Source organism: Typopeltis vanoorti, chromosome 8 (assembly GCF_054136105.1).
Source record: "Typopeltis vanoorti isolate ZY-2024b chromosome 8, IOZ_Tvanoo_1.0, whole genome shotgun sequence".
Classification (NCBI taxonomy): domain Eukaryota; kingdom Metazoa; phylum Arthropoda; class Arachnida; order Uropygi; family Thelyphonidae; genus Typopeltis; species Typopeltis vanoorti.
This window is the reverse complement of record NC_143556.1, coordinates 30,471,986-30,490,506: the sequence shown is the minus strand read 5'-3', so window position 1 is coordinate 30,490,506 and position 18,521 is coordinate 30,471,986. Positions and strand designations below refer to the sequence as shown.

General features: G+C 35.6%; 1 protein-coding gene across 3 annotated transcripts in view; it reads right to left on the bottom strand.

The window, feature by feature from the left end:
• LOC150103899 (uncharacterized) overlaps positions 1–18,521 on the bottom strand; it is a 426,738-nt gene that overhangs the window by 132,213 nt on the left and 276,004 nt on the right. For all 3 annotated transcript variants that reach the window (XM_090397172.1, XM_090397171.1, XM_090397173.1), the window contains exon 16: positions 11,703–11,741. In XM_090397172.1, coding sequence (XP_090253298.1) covers positions 11,703–11,741 — 39 coding nt within the window. The remainder of the gene's footprint in view (positions 1–11,702; positions 11,742–18,521) is intronic.

Here is an 18,521-nt window from a genome sequence, read left to right as displayed (position 1 = left end):
ATCATGGGATTATTTAATTCTGTCTTACAACTGAAAGGTTTCTTTTCTCTTACAATCAAACACAGAGGTTATAGTCTTTTCCCCACCTGAGATAATGGTATCAATTCCTCCAAGAGTGTGAACTATAGGAATTGAAATTACCGGAAGTGAAGAAGTGAGACAAGTATACTTTTAAAAGAGATAGTTGGGACAAATAAGATTTATTCTTTCACCCCTTATGGCAGAGAGAAATATTTAATTGTAAAGATGTGGAAACAAGAGACAATTTATTACAGGGTTTTACTTACAAATGCAGCACAGTTATTCCTGTAACGGTTGGGAGTCAGATAAAAACAGTAAAAATCAAAAGCTAATGGAATATATAGAGAATAGTAATGAAATTCTTATACAAATATTTTCAAAATGGGGGTAAGATTAGTAAATATACAAAAGGGCTTATCAGGTAAAGATCCAAATTGGTTTTCTGGTGATGTCACCTTCACAATGGATATGAAGATGCCCGTACCAAATTTTGTCAACATCAGTAAAACCAGAGTTATAGTAAACTATCCCGGAGTACAACGACAGTGCTTGTGTTGTGGTTCATACGATCACTTGGATGGTAACTGCCCCAAATCCAAATGTTTCAACGCCATGGAATGTTCTGGAAATGTGAAAGTTCTTGAATCTTCCAATTCAGTCTAGTGAAGATGGTGCTTTTAAACAAACTACACTTGATAAAATCACAAAAAGTGCACAACCAACTCAGCTAGAAATTAGCCATAAAATTCCAGATGTTAAATTTGTAATTCGTCGTTGTGTTATTGTTATATCCTTACTTTCGTATAATGTTATTTCGTAAGTCGTAAGTTCAATCTTATTATACATTAATTTACTGTCTCTAGAATCTATCCTTTTGCTTACTCAAAACTGTGTACAATCAAAGTCCTACCGGCTACTCTATTGTTATGTCGCTATCTCTCTATATTATATCTTATTCTACCTCTATAATAAGTCTCCTTCTAATCTATTGTCATCCTCCTAAAATACTAATTCAGATTTATTTCCTCTTCGGATATTGGCAAAATTTATATTTCGCTGCGTCAGCCAATATCCTATAACAGAAGAGACTCTTGTTCAGGGAAATAATTCAAACTTTAAAAGGATACACACAATAATTTATCTCACACTAGCGCTGTGCAGATTCAGTTAGCAGTCGTAGACCGAATCTCACTTAAGCAATTCTATCTAAATTCCTTCCCGCCAAAAAAGGTTCAATTTCATAAGTGGTGGTTTGAATTCGTAATCAGGCATAACTCAGGTATAAGGTACAAAGCATGTTTATTGGAAAAACATAAAACATTTTACAGTTATTTAAGTTTAAATACTCAATGGATCAAAATTCACTCTAAGTTAAGGGTAATACTAAAGCACAATGAATCAGAGCAAGTTAAATCCTTCGATTATGAAAGGATAAGATTAGCTTTAAGCAAAGTACTACTACTATATAATTCCCTTCACAAGTTACTCAGAGAATACTTATTTAACACTTTCATTAATACTCTATCAATGATTACCTTAATTCTAAATTTTATCTAAGCAAGTCTAGCCATTCACAAATCACTGCCTATTTAACAACTCTTCTTTGCTCCACAAGGGCTTAATTAATTCAGTCAAATTCTCACTAAAAGTTCTCTACTAGTGTTCTTTAGTTACAACACACACAAATTTCCTTTTCTTCTAAACAAATTTTAACAAAGAACGAAAACTCTTACATTACCAGATCCTTTCAGATTTCATGCCGCCATCTCATGTAGGTCTGGATTACTATACTGCATATTCTTCGGCTGTCTTTGCACCTGGCGATGTACTACGCTTTTTCTTCTAATCGTTTCCGACTGTTGCGTGCTGTCTACCACTCCGAAGGAAACTTTCTCTAATGGGACATTCTGCTAAGGCTCGATTCCGCATGGGCCGTCATATCGCGATCAGCTCTGCTTGAAAATCTTCAAGCATTCTCAAGAAAAGAACCTGCCGTCTGTCATTACCGTAGCCGACCCACCGCTCTCTCACGAATCCTCCGACAAGCTCCCCCTAAAACTCGAATCCGACACTCGAAGATCAAAAGGTCAAAAAAAAAAGCCCCTTAAAATGGCGTGCTTCGTCTTTTATTCGCCCTCTATTCAATGTGGTTTTCACCCACGAACCCCATCGTTCATGCCCCTTGGGTGATCCTACACTCTCGCTAACCTGTCCGGTTACATTATTCTAGGTAGGCGCTCTGACGTCATATTTCCGCGTAGGTATAGCCTCCATCGCTACGCTCGACTCGTACCGATTATACGCGATTATTCCGGATTACTATTATAAACTTTTCTCAGAATTTCGCAAAGTACTAGACAGCTTACTTGGGAATTACGAATAACCTAACAATAACGCTCACTATATGGCACACATGGACTACAATTATTACAAAACATAAAATAATACTTTATAATTATTAGCTGATGTGCAGATATCTCCTTAATAAGTAGTAGTTTGTCATGTTAAATCCTGAATAAAGAATTTACTTGTAAAGCCCTGCATTCAGGATCCAACACAGATCTTTAGAAGCAATTTTCCAAGTCAAATACTGATAAAACATCAGTTGAAATTACAATAATAATGAACCTAGTATAACAATGAACATGAAACATTAACACAGAAATGCAAAAACATGAAACTGTTCTACAAGGAGAAACTGGAGAAGAAACAGAAAAGCAAGTAAGACAACTGAAAGAACTTAACATGCAGACAAGATCATCAAAAAGGAAAGATGAATTAATATAAAAAATTGAGGATAAACAAAAAAAATTAAAAAAAGGAACTACATGTAAAAGAAAAAGAAGTAATAAAAAATGTAAAGATGGAGAAGGCTGTGGATCATCAAATGTAAACTCTTCAGGCTCAGAAGAGTTTATGGATTATGAAGAACCAACTCATGCTAATAAAAGGAAAGCAAGAGATACAATAAAAGAAAATATAATATATTTTACTGATTTAAAGTTTTCTCAGTACAATTATCATCTATATGAAAAGAAAATAACTAAGTTGTTGCTACATTCTATTTTTTTTGAAATCAAGAACTATAGGCATGAAATTGAAATAGTGATAAATGTTTATGCTCCATCCAAGGGAATGGTCAGACGAAAATTCTTCCATGAATCAGAGCCATATTTATACAGTGCCCACTACATCATAGTAGCTGGAGACTGGAATCATATTTAAAACCCCCACATTACACAAATTAGGAGAATACCTCCCAGAAGTGGAAAAGTGGGATATGCACAGTTAAAAACATGTCTTGACAATGCTCAACTTGTAGACATATGGAGGATTCGCAATCCTAATCTCCAGGCAAATGCAAACATGAATCAATGTGTTGGCACTCGTATTGATCGAATTTATATCTCTTCTTCCTTTATAAATAGGAATTCAGATAAAACATCTTGACATCAACATGCCAGACCATAATCCAGTTCTACTTAGTTCCAATGCATGGAAAAAATAGAGATCTGTTCTAGACCATGTAGACTTCCACCAAATTTTCCATTGATCTTTTCAACCAAATTCCAGATCCTGTGTTCAAATTGGAATAATATTACCTGGAATTGGGATATGTGGTTAAAATTCAAGCAAGCAGTAAAGCAGAATATGATGGAACGGGCTTTCTTCAAAAGAAAAAAGTAGAAAGACCTGTATAAAGAGAGAAGCTGGTTTGTAACAAACCAACAAACATAATGAAATAGAATGTAGCAACATCATTAGAAACATTAACATAGAGACAGAAGAGGAAAGGCAGAAACAAGTAGAAGAAAGAAATTTTAAGATAAGAATACAGCAGCATTTAGCAGATAGCCCTTCAGCTGCATTCTTCAATACACAATTCACAAAATTTCGCAAAAGGACTATCACTCAAATCTGCATTGATGGAGACCACCACTGTCCACCACTCAAGACACTCAATTCTTTTCAAAAACACTATAAAAATCTGTTTGAAGACAATAGTACTGTTGGAAATTATAACTCTTGGAACATTAATGGCTTTCCTGTTCATAAACAAAGATGGGCTTGAGAGACCCATTACAGCATCTGAAGTTACCACAGCCTATAAAGAATGCCAGACAAGAAAATATCAGTAGACCTGTTCTGGACAGAACAGGTCTATTGATAAGAAAGAGCAGTCCACTGCTCTTTCTTACTCAAGCATTTGATAATGTCCGGCATCCCTTTCTGTTCCACATTCTCCAGCAAATTGGCGTATGTAAAAAGCTGCTATCCATTATCAAAGGAGCCTATCCCACCTCCTAGTTAATGGGTTCCTGTCAAATCCAATAAAATTTCGAAAAGGAGTCAAGCAAGTTTGCCCACTTAGTCCACTGCTCTTTGCATTGGTTCTTGAACCTTTCTTACAGGAAGTCGACAATACACGTGCTATGTGAGGAATAACAGTTTCTTGAACTATAAAGAAAAATAAGGCATTAACATATGCAGATGATGTAGTAGGAACTTTGAAGGATAATAATTCCATATATATATATTTTTTGGTATTTTGGAAAAATTCAGCAAAGCAAAGTAATGCATACAAGACAAAATTAAAAGTGTTTAGAAAGTGGGATCTTGGAGATTCCTTTTGGACTAACCCCCTAAGAGAGAACTCATCATTATACTTGGAATTCTCCTCATACCCAATATTACCACTCCAAGAACTTTGAAAGTTAGAAGACTGGAAAATAGGGACACTCTTCTTTTCTTCTAAAGCCATAGTATCCAAAACAATAATCTTTCCTGCTCAGTTGTGCATCATAAATATTACAGACAGCACAGAAGCTGAAGTAAAGCAATTATATAGTAAACCTGTGCAGTTTTTGTGGTCAAGCTGATACCAAGAAGTTAAAAAGGAATTTCTTCAACTACCAAAGAAGCATGGAGGATTTGGACTTCCAGTCTTAAAATTCTGCTATTTAAGCAATACAACTTCAAAAATCCATAAAATATTGCAGACTAATCACACATGTGCAAACCTTCTTCTGTACTACCTGGGTTTTCATCTTCCCTTGCTTGGAGTTAATGATTATCAAGGTCCAAAAGCTGAGATTGTTCCTGAATACTAAGACACTCTTACTTAACTCTAAAACTGCTAAAACAATCTGGAATTGACATTCTTTCCATTAAAAAAAGTAAAATTTGGTATAAACAAATCTTTAATCTCTTTCACTGTAAAGTTCCACAGTTGGGTACTGAAGTTCGAAGGACACTCTAACAGGAGGGATCTTGCTTGAAGAAATTTCTTCAAGCATATGGCCGTCTTCCAGTCAATACCATCAAATGGAAGTACTTTAACATTGGAGATCAAATCTGTGACATCTGTTACCAATTGGAAACAGTAGAACATGCATTCTACAGCTGCCCTCTTGCCCTGCGTATTTGGAACAGATTATGTAATACATAATCTGTTGGGCATTCCATTGCTTAAAACAGAACAGGTTTTTTTTTTTTTTTGCAATACCCACCACCTGTCAGCAATGGGAAGAGAATTTTGATTTTTATAATTAATGAATTAAAATATCATTTATGGAAGGTTAGAAAGAAACATGGATTTGAAAACCAGCAATATGATATGCAAATGCTTTGTAATATTGTATTGTGGAAATTTTATTGTTCAATCAGATGATTTTTGTATTTAGAAAGAAGCATTCTAGGAGATATTAAATTTATGACTAGATGGTGTAGACCAGTAGACCATCCACATTATGCAATATTCACCAAGGGAAGATAAAATTCTGTCTATTCTTGCTATGAGAGGTTTTTTTAAATAGTTCCATCCTCTTAATTCAAAGTGTTCTTATAGTCAATTGCAGGGATGACTGGAGAGCAATCCCAGACATACAAGGCCAACTCAAGGCAGTTAAATCCAGATGGGGCTAACCACCTGGGTATCAGCCATCTTTGCACTTTAGGTTCCATTGGTCTTTTGGTTGTTCATCTATATGAGATTAGTGAAAAAGGAAAACTAATAGCTTTCGACTATATGATGATATAAAAGAGCTGAGGGCCTTTGCTCTATCTCTCATGCTATCTATCTGTCTTTTCTTTCTCCTGATACTATCAGGCTATCTTGCACCCCTATATACTAACTACTCTAGACCTATGATGAGCAATCCCTTTACTTTTTCACCTCAATGAAGGTCGAAACCGGTCTGGATTGTGACCCTTCCCATAATGCATAGTGTTGTACATGTCTGTAAGGATATGTGCTTTGCATTATGGGATACTAAGGCAAGCAATGTGAAGTCATTAGCTTGTATATACGAGTTGTCCAAGTCCTGAAAATACTTCAGGTGCAAACTTTGTTTGCTTACACTTTGACAAAGGATTAAACCAAGTATATAATTTCTTGGTATCTTTAATTTACAGATAAAGAAATGTATTGGGAAAATTTTGAAAAAACAGTAAAGCTAATAATAATAACAATGGCAACAAGTACTTGCTGGATTTCTGTTCAGGACACGGATTTGTCATTACTTATACTATGTTTCAACATTTTTATGTTGGAACATAGTATAAGTATGTTCCAACATAAAAATGTGCAAAGACTCACATGGAGAGAGAAGATGAAAGAAATAAGAGTCTTACTATGTTACTGTTGATAGCGATATTTTCCCATTGGTTAAGCAAGAACATACAGATGATTTTAAATTGAAAGTGATCACCATGTAGTGTTGAGCAGGATAAAATTAAATTTCATATTGAATAAAAGGGTGTGTAACAGTTCACTGAGAATATCACTAAATACACTTTTATGTGTGTGTTGCATCACCACCCATGAAAGATGTAAACCTATAGTATATCAGTATGGTGGGAGTACTAAGTATTTCATATCATTTTTTCATTTTTTTTTTTTTTTTTTTTATATAGTCTGGACACCCTCCTCTAGAGACCAATCATGGAACTTTTCCAGGATACTTCAGGCCTCCAATAAGCCATGTGGTGGTCCCATATTGGAACATAAAATTCATTTCCTACCTAAAAACAATCGCAACATTCATGTGGTGGCAGGATTCGAATCTATGCCTGTTAGTTGAAAAGCAGGTATGTTAACCACTTGGTCAACCAGGCAAAGTGGTTATTATGCTAACCAGGCCAAGCAATTATGTGAACATTCCAATATACCCTATCAATAATATTTTCTCACTTGGCCATATCTTGTTTGATTACACACAGATGAAATATGAAGCAAAGAAATGTTCTTCTCTCTCTCTCTATCTCGATTTCCAGATAAATGTTAAACACTTCAACTCAGAAGTCTTTGTTTTAAAAACACCCTCAGTGATAGAAGATTTACCATTACTGTTGGAATGAAATCTAAACATATATACACTGATCTTTTGTTCAACTGATTGAACAAAAGATCAATTTTGATCAATTGTTTCTGATATAATCAGTATCAGAAACAATGGATAGTATACAGAATTCACTACAACATCAAATGCATTCTGTAAGACACAATAATAAACTGCAATGGATGGTTACATAGAACAAGTAACTCGTACATTATTTCTGCATTAGTACTGAGGCTGGCAATAGTATCAGCATCTAATGAAAAGATTAATTAAAAATTCTTGAACTCCAATGACATTTTTTTTTTAAAAAATTCAAAGACCCATAGTTCTATAACTGTTCAGTATCAAAGGGTTTTAACTGAAAAAGGCCTGTACTATATAAGCTCCTGAAGTTATAATTATTTATCTTGACTCACCCTGTGTGTGTTATGAGGTGGGAACCTTGGTTTGAATCCTGTCCGTATATGAATAACTCCTTTATAAAGGCTTTGCAACTGCAGCTAAGTCAGTCTTGTTTAGAGATAGTGAAGTCCTTTTGGCCTCAAGGGCTCACTCTAGTGAGTATAGGAAAGGCAAACCGGAGGTACCTGATGCTGGACCATGCCTTACTTCATGTAATGTACGTCTGTTATATTATCTATAGACTGGTCCATATCTTCTTTCTTTATATGTCCTCTCGTCTTCTTGTTTCCCCCCCCCCAATGCTATTAGAATAATTCGAGGGCTAGGGGTGGTTCTTTTCTATTTACTTTATTTTCTACCTTTAGTAGTGAGAGGAGTAGCCTATTTTAAGCAGTGGGAGTCTGCTGCTCTCCCAGGTTTGAAACCATAACATACCATAAAGGAAGGCAACAGGAAACCACCTCAGTATTATTTCCAAGAAATATGGTGAACTCGGCAAATTTAGTTTCCACAACTGGCAAAAATGGGGTATATCGGCAAACGATGGATGTCATGCCCATCAGAAGAAGAAATGAGGCTTCTCAGGTCGTTAACCTTGGAAATCCTCAAATGGACAATGAGGATGGGATCCCAAGTATTGAGGAAAATAGGAAGAAGAAAATAAGACATCCAAGAGAGAAGGAGATAGAAACTATATATGTTGCAACTTGGAATGTAAAAACAATGTCAAGAGCTGGTAAATTAGAGAACTTGAAGAAAGAAATGGAGAGGAATAAAATGGATGTGGTTGGTCTAAGTGAAATCAGATGGGGAGATATAGGAGATTTTGAAAGTGATGGTTATAGAATTATATATTCCTGTAGAACACGGGAGGAAAATGGAGTAGCATTTGTTTTGAATGAAAAGGTTAAAAAATTCAGTAGAAAAAATAATATATAAAAGTGACAGGGTGATTATGATTAAACTGAAAGCAAAGCCTGTGGACATAATGATTATACAGAAATATATGCCCACAAGTGACCATGATGAAAATGAAGTAGAAGAGATAATGGAAGAAGACAGAACTAAAAGGTGTACCATCTGGATAGGAGGCTGGAATGTAGGGGTAGGTGAAAAGGTAAAGAAGGGAATAACAAGAAGATATGGCCTTGGAAAAAGGAATGAGAGAGGTGAAAGACTTATAGAGTTTTGTAAAAAAACACAAACTAATCATTGGTAATACTTGGTTTAAACTTCCAAAGAGAAGAAGATATATTTGAAAATTATGGAGACAACTACCATGTTTGAATAAAAACTTTAGTTTAATATAACTAAAATCTACATTCGACGTTTCGACCTTTATGTCAAGGTCATCTTCTGGAGCATAAAACTATACACAGGAAACAAGCTACACTACAATCAAACTGGTTTGTTAAAGATACCAACCACTACAACAATTGTTGGCCTGACCTCTGGTGGAAAAAAAAAAAAATATATATATATATATATATATATATATATACACACATCAATGCTAGAGTCCTATTATTAGTGTTATCTGTTGGTTGTAGAAATACATTGGGCACAACAACAAGTATCTATCTATATACATATATTAACATCATGATTATACTTGTACATTCCAGCCAGTTGATATGGAATGGTTTCTACTGAAGATTGGCTAGAGTCCTGACTTATGCTGGATCTTATATATTAGGTAGGCTGAATGTGTGCCATCCAGATCCTTGGAATTTTCATGCCATCTTTGTTGTTGATATTTGGGTGGTTTATCAGGATTTCGCAGGCTTCCTTAAATTTCCTTTCATACCAGGTTTTTGTGTGGTGTAAAGAGCGGATGCTTTTCCAGTTGATTTGGTGTAAGGTGTTGAGCGCGTGGTCTGAGAGGCCTGCTTCATCATAATGGTTATATTTAATGTGTTCTTTCTTGCGTATAGGGATTATCCGTCCTGTTTCACCAATGTATAGGCAAGTTACAGGTGCAGCGGATGCAATAGACTCCAGGGTGTGCTAATGGGAGGAGAGGATCCTTAGAGGAATTGAATATGGTTTTAAGTTTAGTGGGTGGTTTAAAGGTGTAGGTATAGAACTGGAGAACAAAGGTATAACAGAAACATGGAAACTCTGCAACTTCATTTATAAAACAGGAGTGTGGCCTAAAGATTTCACAGAGAGTATTCTTATACCAATTGAAAAGAAAAGCAATCCTGCTCAGTAAAGTGACTACAGAACTATAAGCATACTCTCACATGCCTCCAAAGTACTGCTAAGAATATTAAATCAAAGATTGTATAATAGAGTGGAATATTTTCTGGGGGATGATCAATTTGGATTTAGAAAAGACAGAGGAACCAGAGATGCAATTGGAGTAATGAGGATCATATGCGAAAGGAATATACAAGTAAATAAAGAAGTTTATATTTGTTTCATCGACCTTGAAAAAGCATTTGACATGGTGAAATGGGAAAATCTGATGGAAATATTACACAAAATAGGTTTAGATTGGAGAGACAGAAGGTTAATAGCTGAATTATATATGAACCAGACGGCCATAATAAAGACAAAAGTAGGAAAAACTAAAAAAACGTGTGATTGGCAGAGGTGTGCTCTGACAGGGATGCTGCCTGTCACTGACGCTCTTCAATATATTTGCAGAAGAAATGATAAAACAAGCATTTTATGAAGAGGAAAGAGAAATCACTATTGGAGGAAGAACAATACAAAATATTAGATTTGCAGATGATCAAGCAATATTATCTAATACCGAAGATGAACTACAGCACCTAATGCAAAAATTTGAAAATATATGCAAGAAATATGGTATGAAAATTAACGCAAAGAAAACAAAAGCGATGAGAGTCTCCAGGAAACCAGGAAGTATCAAGGTGATGATGAAAGGAGAAAGTGTAGAGCAAGTGAGACAATACAAATACCTTGGTAGTATAATACAAGAAAATGGAAAATGTGACATGGAAATAAAAGAAAGAATTAACAAAGGAAAATATGCCTTTTATAGCAAGAAAAATTTGTTTATTAATAAAATGAATAAAAACCTAAAGAAAAGGCTTATTAAGTGCTATATTTGGAGTATGGGTCAGAACATGGACAATTTAGGAAGAAAGAAGCTAAAATGTTAGAGGCATTTGAAATATGGTTATGGAGAAAATAAAGTGGACTAAAAAAATCACCAATGAAGAAGTATTACAAAGAGTTGAAGAAGAAAGGGATTTACTAAAGACCATAAGAAGAAGAAAGCATAACTGGATAGGACATGTATTAAAAGGAGACAGCCTACTGAAAAGAATGAGAGAAGGGAAAATTGAAGGAAAGCGACCAAGAGGAAGAAGACGATTAACGATGCATGATGATATAATGGGAACAAGAAGATATCAGGAAATGAAGGAGGAAGCAAGAGGCAGAGGAAATTGGGGAAAAAGAATCTGCTGAGTTATACCATTGGACCTGTCAAGAGACAGAACACTAATGATGATGAAAAAGAAATTATTTCTGATTAACTACCTCACAAGGCATGGATTACTATGAAGAAGTTATTTGGCCTTGATCGACAAATGAGTCTAAAACATCAAGAGAAGAAGAGATATAACATTTGTATCATTATACAGAGTTAAGTTTCCTAATAGTGCATTGTTTTGGTTCAAAGGACACATATATGTATGCATGGACATGTGTGCACATACACACAACTTGATAATAACTATCATTTGTGTGCTATCGCCATTCACATTCAATAATGTTTGGTTATTTTTAAATGTTATGTCTGTTTTTAATCCACATGAATGGTGGTGGTATTAAATAAATTTGCATTCTTGTAGTAACTTGTACTTCTATTTGATAATATGAGATTCTATTCATTTTCAAAATGTTTATATAGCAAAAAATGTAATAAAACTTAAGATATTAAAGTATTAAAAATTTACTTACACAACACATTCATAACTATCTTGTCTTGCAGCTATATGCCTAAAAATAAAAAATAAAAAATAAAAGTAAAATAATCAATGAATGAAATAAAAACTGAACAAATTGTATATTTTCATATAGCCTAATCCTTTAAAGGCTAATATTAAAATTCCTGAACTCAAATTCAACCAAATTAGTGACTTCCCCACTACATTCACGTCATGAAAAGTCCTCAAAAACATCTTTATGACAATAGACAAGAATATCACGAAAAATTGGTAAAGGAACAAATGGTGAAAATACCATTCCAACAATAAAGCATATTTCAACATATTTGCAAGACAATATTTATGAAGCTTTCTGATGATCCCCCCCCCCCCCCCCAACACACACCTTTTAGTTAAGAATGCATCATTTTCTTCCTCCTATAATGGATTTTAGGTAAACTGGCATATTCCGGTCTCATGCCATCACTTTCTTGGTCTTCCAATTCTTCTTTTTATATTTATTATTACGTTTATTATACCCACATGGTATTTTTGGCAGTCTGCTATTGTCCATTCAATTTAGATGTTCTAACCATTTTACATTATGTTCTAAATATATTACTTATGCGCTGTCCTTAACAAAATTCGATATTTTAATTCTGTCTTTTGATTTTCATACAACAACTCACATCTAGGTATTTGCAAGTATATACTTGTTCTAATATTTTATTATTTATCACTATTTTACTTATTATTCGGTTTTCTCCTTTCAAAGCCATTATTTTATCTTTATTTTTTATATTCTCACATTATATTTTGCTGATATCTCATTTAATGATTTTATTGATCTCTATAAATTATCTTCTAGTGTGGCTAATACAATTTGATTGCCTGGAAATAACATATTTATCATATTTATGCCAAAAGGATCAGGCTGTTTTGGGATTTTTATCTGACATGTGCCCTAAATGGTGTACAGGATATGATAGTACTACATGAAAAACTTACATCATTACTAACTTCCTATCTACAATTTTACTCCAAATCAGTCTTCTGTAACGATACCATGGACTTTGTCAGTCATTTTCTTCGAACGAGGATATCATCGAGGCTATTAATGACTATTTTGCACAATTTCACAAATCCTACTTTTTAGATGGGATGAAAAAATTGGAAATTCACTGGACGAAATGTGTACACCTTGATAGAGACTATGTTGAGAAATAAAGGCGATTTTTTCAAAAAAAATGAGTTTGACTTATTTTTTTAACAAACATTTCAAAAAACCCTCGTATACAGCTAATTTAGTTGTAACTAATTTCTCTCTTATTCCTTATAACATCTTTGTTAATTCTGTTGTTTGTTTCCATATTTAATTTACCGTCTTCATTAAAAAAATCATGCCTAGGTAGTTGAAATGTTTTACTTGCTCTATAGGTTCTCCATTCACAATGCAGTTGATATTTCAATCCTTTTGACTATTTTCATTGTCTTCATCTTGTTACTGCTGGGAATGAGACCACATTTTATACTGAGACTTTCGAAGGCATGGGGAGATGAATTCTTCAAAAAAAAGATTTAGTACCAAAAGTCACTGATAGTGGTCGAAAGCAGTCAAATATTTGCAGTAAATGCAGGTAAAAAGGATTATGCAAATTTTACTGTGCGTATGTGAGAGCAGTGCCATCAATTCCACTTAAAAAGGGATGGGGAACGTTCAGGCACTTATTCGAATGACTGACAATTGTGCTCAATATGCATCCTACCTTGCCTCAGCGTGCTTTACTTGTTAAGTTGTTTTACCTTAAACAGTGCAATGCCATAGCGGCCCTTCGGGAATTTAGTCTACAGTTCACATATGAGAGCTGCTCAACTTTTATTCGCTTTAAAACTTTCTTACATGTTCTTCTTTTCAATATGAAATTCAATTTTATCCTGCTCAAGACTAAATGGTGATCCCTTCCAATTTCAAATTCTCTGTACACTCTAGTTTCATGCACCAGTGAGAAAACATCACTATCAAAAATAACACGGCAATGAGACTTATTCCTTGCCTCTTCTCTCCATGTGAATTTGTGCACATATTTATGTTAGAACATTGTGTTAGTGATAACCAGCCCATGTCCTGAGCAGAAATCCAACAGGAATTTGCTATTATTATTAGCTCTGCTCTTTTCTCCAAATTTTCCAAAAATACTTTTGTATGTTTGACAATCATTTCCTACTCTGTTATTTATATCCCCTACAATGACGAACTTTTCATTTTTCATTGTTTCAGTTGCTTTCTCTAAAGCCTCAAACTTCTACCTTAGTAGAATCTTCCATGGGACCATAGGCACAAATAAGTCTCATCGTCTAGTTCCTCATTCTGATATTTGCCCACATCATTCTATTTGATATTGCCTGCCATTCAAGAAGATAAGCCTCATATTTAGTGTCGATTCTTATGTTGATAGTACGATCTGGAACTCTGGTGATATTGAATTGGGGTGTGCTTTAGGCTTCTTTCCAGTAGCTGACTTTATTGTTGTTCACTCTGGTTCCCTGTCCAAAACAATGGGAGTTTGGTTTAATCGGGTGACGTGCCAGCCAGCATGAAATTCTGTTATGTTGTACCATCATTGTATATTGTGGTTTAAGCCAATAAGAATGCAATTTGGTCGGCTAAATCACAAATTGCCAGCCCATCCTCGTTCATTCAGTATCTAGGTAAATACCTAACAGGGTGCACCACGAGAAGGTGAGGAATTGGACATTATGACAGGAGAAGCTCTGGTCGGTTTTCTCCACATTCCTTTAAAGGCTATATGGAGGTCTCCTCTCAGTTATACAGCTTTGGCCCTTAAGATTATTATTATAATATATATATATATATATATATATATATATTGAAATAGATTCAATGACCATAAGTTGAGAGATAAAAAAAAATAGAAACATTATTTTAAGTAAATTGCACAATTAGTTTTGTCTTCTTAGAAGATTTCTTCTGGTGCATAACATGAGAGAACTACCAATGCATTAACGTTCGAAGCTATTCTTTGTATCTCTTGATTGTTGGGCATGCGTGTGCATTCAAGTTTCATGAACGCCAAAGTTTTAAAGCAGTGCAATGACAGTTATTATAGCTGAGGTTAGTGTTGAGATGTACTGGATCGAGGATGATTTCTTTATATTCTACAATTCTTCTTTCCAGTTCATCATAGCACTGAAAGATATTTTCTAATTTGTCTCATATGACTGGATGAATGATAGAGTTTTCGTCGTTAGCATTAGCAGAATTCAGAACATAGTTCGAAAGAACCCTCTAGTTCTTCCATATGTGACATCTCTTTTATGTTCCTCTAGACATAATTTGATGGTGTTTTCTGTCTGGCCAAAATCAAAGCTTAAGTAGAGGAGTGAAAAAAGTCTGGATGTTATATTTTTGCCAAATTCTTAGAAAATAACATTGCACTGCTATCCACCTTTGGCATTCACTAGACCTTGAACGCACATGCACACCTAACAATGAAGAAATACATAGAACAGATTCAAATGTTAATAGTCATCCCTCGACTTATGCCCGGGTTTCGTTCCATCTGGCAAGACATAAGTCGAGTCGGACATAAGTTGATACATTAAATCAAACAGAGTTATAGGGGTTAGGGACTTAACTGTAATAAATATAAGGTCATTTTAATTGCCCAATCTTCCTTCACAATCACATCTTCATTATCTTAAACACTCCTAATGAGGGATTAAGTATATATATTTTTATGACTGTAAATCCATGTGTGTGTGTGTGTGTGCACAGGGCTAGTTCGCCTAGTCTGAGGGAGAAAAAACTGAGTTTCTGGGTGGAAAAACCCTCTACTTCTGTATGAGACCGGCCAACTCACCATTAGTCGAAAGAGACTAGATAAAGGTTCGTCACGTCATGCATGGGAATCAAATCCAGGGCTTTCTCACCAAAGGGTTTTGTCTATACCAACTGAGCTACGGAGGTGCTAATTTTCTAGTTCAGTTACAAAAATGTTCCATTTTTCTCTCTCTGCGTTTTTTTTATTGACTTCTCATTTTGCAATTGCACTGCTACTTGTACTCTATTTTTGCTTCTTGGAACTGAGCTATTTCTGGTAACTCTTTACAAGAAATGGCTCAAAGATCAGAGTTTAATTCAAAGCCTCAATATGTATTCATTTTAGAAATTATGGACTTTACACCCGTGTTATAAATAACTATTTTAATTTCCCGACATTTGACCCTTCATATCAAGGTCCTCATCCGGAGCATACACAAATATAAAAGGACAAGCTGAAATAATGACTTGAACTGGTTATTCTACTGGCATGACCTCTAGTGGAAAAAAAAAAAAAACATAAAATTACAACTTAATTATTTATTATTACGGGCAACTCTGAGGAGTCCTTAGACTCATTGAGGGTAGCCCTAACATCATGTCAAGAACAACTATCCAACATTCACACAGTATCTATCACACGTCACCTTGAACTCATTCACAGTCATAGCACCCACAACAGACTCTGGTAGTTTATTCCACTCATTCACCACTCTCCAAGTAAAAAACGTAGCTCTAACACTCATGCCCAGTTTCCATGGATGGCTCCTAGTCTTCCCACCACCAGTCCTGTTCTCAAAAATATCTTCTGAATTAATCTTATAGAAACCTTTCAGTAATTTGAATGTCCCAATCATATCACCCCTTTTCTGCCTATCAACCAATTTCTGCAACCCACAAATCTTCAACCTGTTCTCATAAGGTTCATTCCATAGACCTGCTATCATCTTGGTCACGCATCTCTGGATCTTCTCCACTTTCTCCCGATCAAGAAGAAACCCTGGTGCCCAAATCTGGGCACAGTAGTCTGGATGGAATCTTATCAAGGCTCGATGCAGAGGAACAATAACTTGCTTGTCTCTGCTCGTCAAAGTATTCTTCAGTAACAAAGTGATTTGATGAGCTGATTTAACTACTTTTGCAATGTGCCCCCTAAATTTCAACTCCTATCGACCAACACTCCCAAATCCCTGACCTCGTCAATCTCCTGCGGTACCGTTCCAAAGATTAGCAGCAGTATACCACTGCTAATCTTTTCACCCCAAAATGCATAACCTTACATTTTGCCATATTAAATTGACATCCATTCTCCTTAGCTAAGTCCTTGAAACTATCCAAATCATCCTGCAAAATTTTGACATCCTGTGCATTCACTATTGCTCTACCCAACTTTGCATCATCAGCAAACAAATGAATAGTTCCTCTCAGATCCCTCCCTATATCTTTAATGAACAAATTCAACAGTAGTGGTCCAAGAACAGAACCCTGCGGCACACCACTAGTAACAGGCCGTCTTTTGAACTCTGCTCCTGAATAAACTACTCTCTGATATCTCTCCATCAACCACCCTCCTATCCATCCCCATGTGCTGCAGTTTACTGATTAGAATTCCATATGGTATCCTGTCAAAGGCCTTACCAAGGTCCAGCAGAATCACTGTAAACCCATTACTCTTATCCAGTTCAGCCGTCACTGTGTTATAACACGTGAGCAAGTTACATCCAAGCTCATCAAAACCATGCTGTCCCCCATACAGTATCCCATTTTCATCTATCCATTCCTGTATTTTCCTCTTGACTACTTTCTCCAAGACCTTGACAACGACTCCTGATATGCTGATCGGTCGGTAATTTACAACAGCAGTCACGAAAACTTCTTTAAGCAGTGGAATTATATTCCCCTCTTTCCACCCTCTCGGAACTAACCCGGACCCGAGACTCAAATTAAACAAAATGGTCAAAGGCACTGACAATTCTTTATCCACTTCTCGTACGACACGAGCTGGTATACCATCCAATCCCACAGATGTATTCACATTGCGGTTTTGTAATACACTATTAACCTCCACTTCATTCACCACAATTCCCATATAAGCTGCTGGTTCCTTCATTCCTGCAATATCACCACCTGGATGATATACTCTTGCAAAATGCTCGCTCAGTAATTCCACTATATCAACTGATTCGGTTACCTCCCTATCATCGGCATTCTTTAAAATCATTCTGCCATATACATTTTTTCTTTTACTTGCAACATATCTAAAAAACTGTTTGGGATTTTCTTTAGCCTGCATGGCTAATTTTCTTTCATAATCTGCTTTTGCTTTTTTTTACCATACTCCTTACCCTTCTGGCCTGTGCTTTATACCGTTCATGTGCCTGCAGGTCACCTTTCTCCTCAAATTTCCAACACAGTTGTTTCTTTTTTTGCAGCTCAAGCTTAATAGTGTTATTCATCCATTTAACCCCTAACTGATTTATTATTCAAACTCTAGGTATACAGTCAGCCATTGCCTCCTGCAAACACTCCTTAACCACCTCCCATGCATTATCAACATCCAGCCCTTGCAGTTTTACATGCCATGGCACTGAACCAATCAATCTCCTAAGCTTAACATATTTACCAGCCCGGTAATTCCACATGTACCCTGTCTTAATTGAAAATTCCACACATTTAGCCACCTCTCAGGTCAAGACCCTACGATCACTCTCACCAATTTGTGGCAACGGGGTCATATTCATTACAGCCAAATTCTCAGATGCAATTACTAGGTCAAGCATTCTCTGGCTCCTAGTATTTTCCATTACATGCTGTCGCAGATAGTTATCCCTTAATAACTGCATAAAATCCAATTCCTTCCTTCCATGTGTCCTCTCCTCCTTCCAATCAATGTTACCATAGTTGAAATCCCCCATAATAATTACCATCCTTCCACTCATTGCTTCTATTTGCTTATGCATACTGTCTCCACTATCTATTCCATCACCTGGTCTATAGCAGCACCCAACTGTA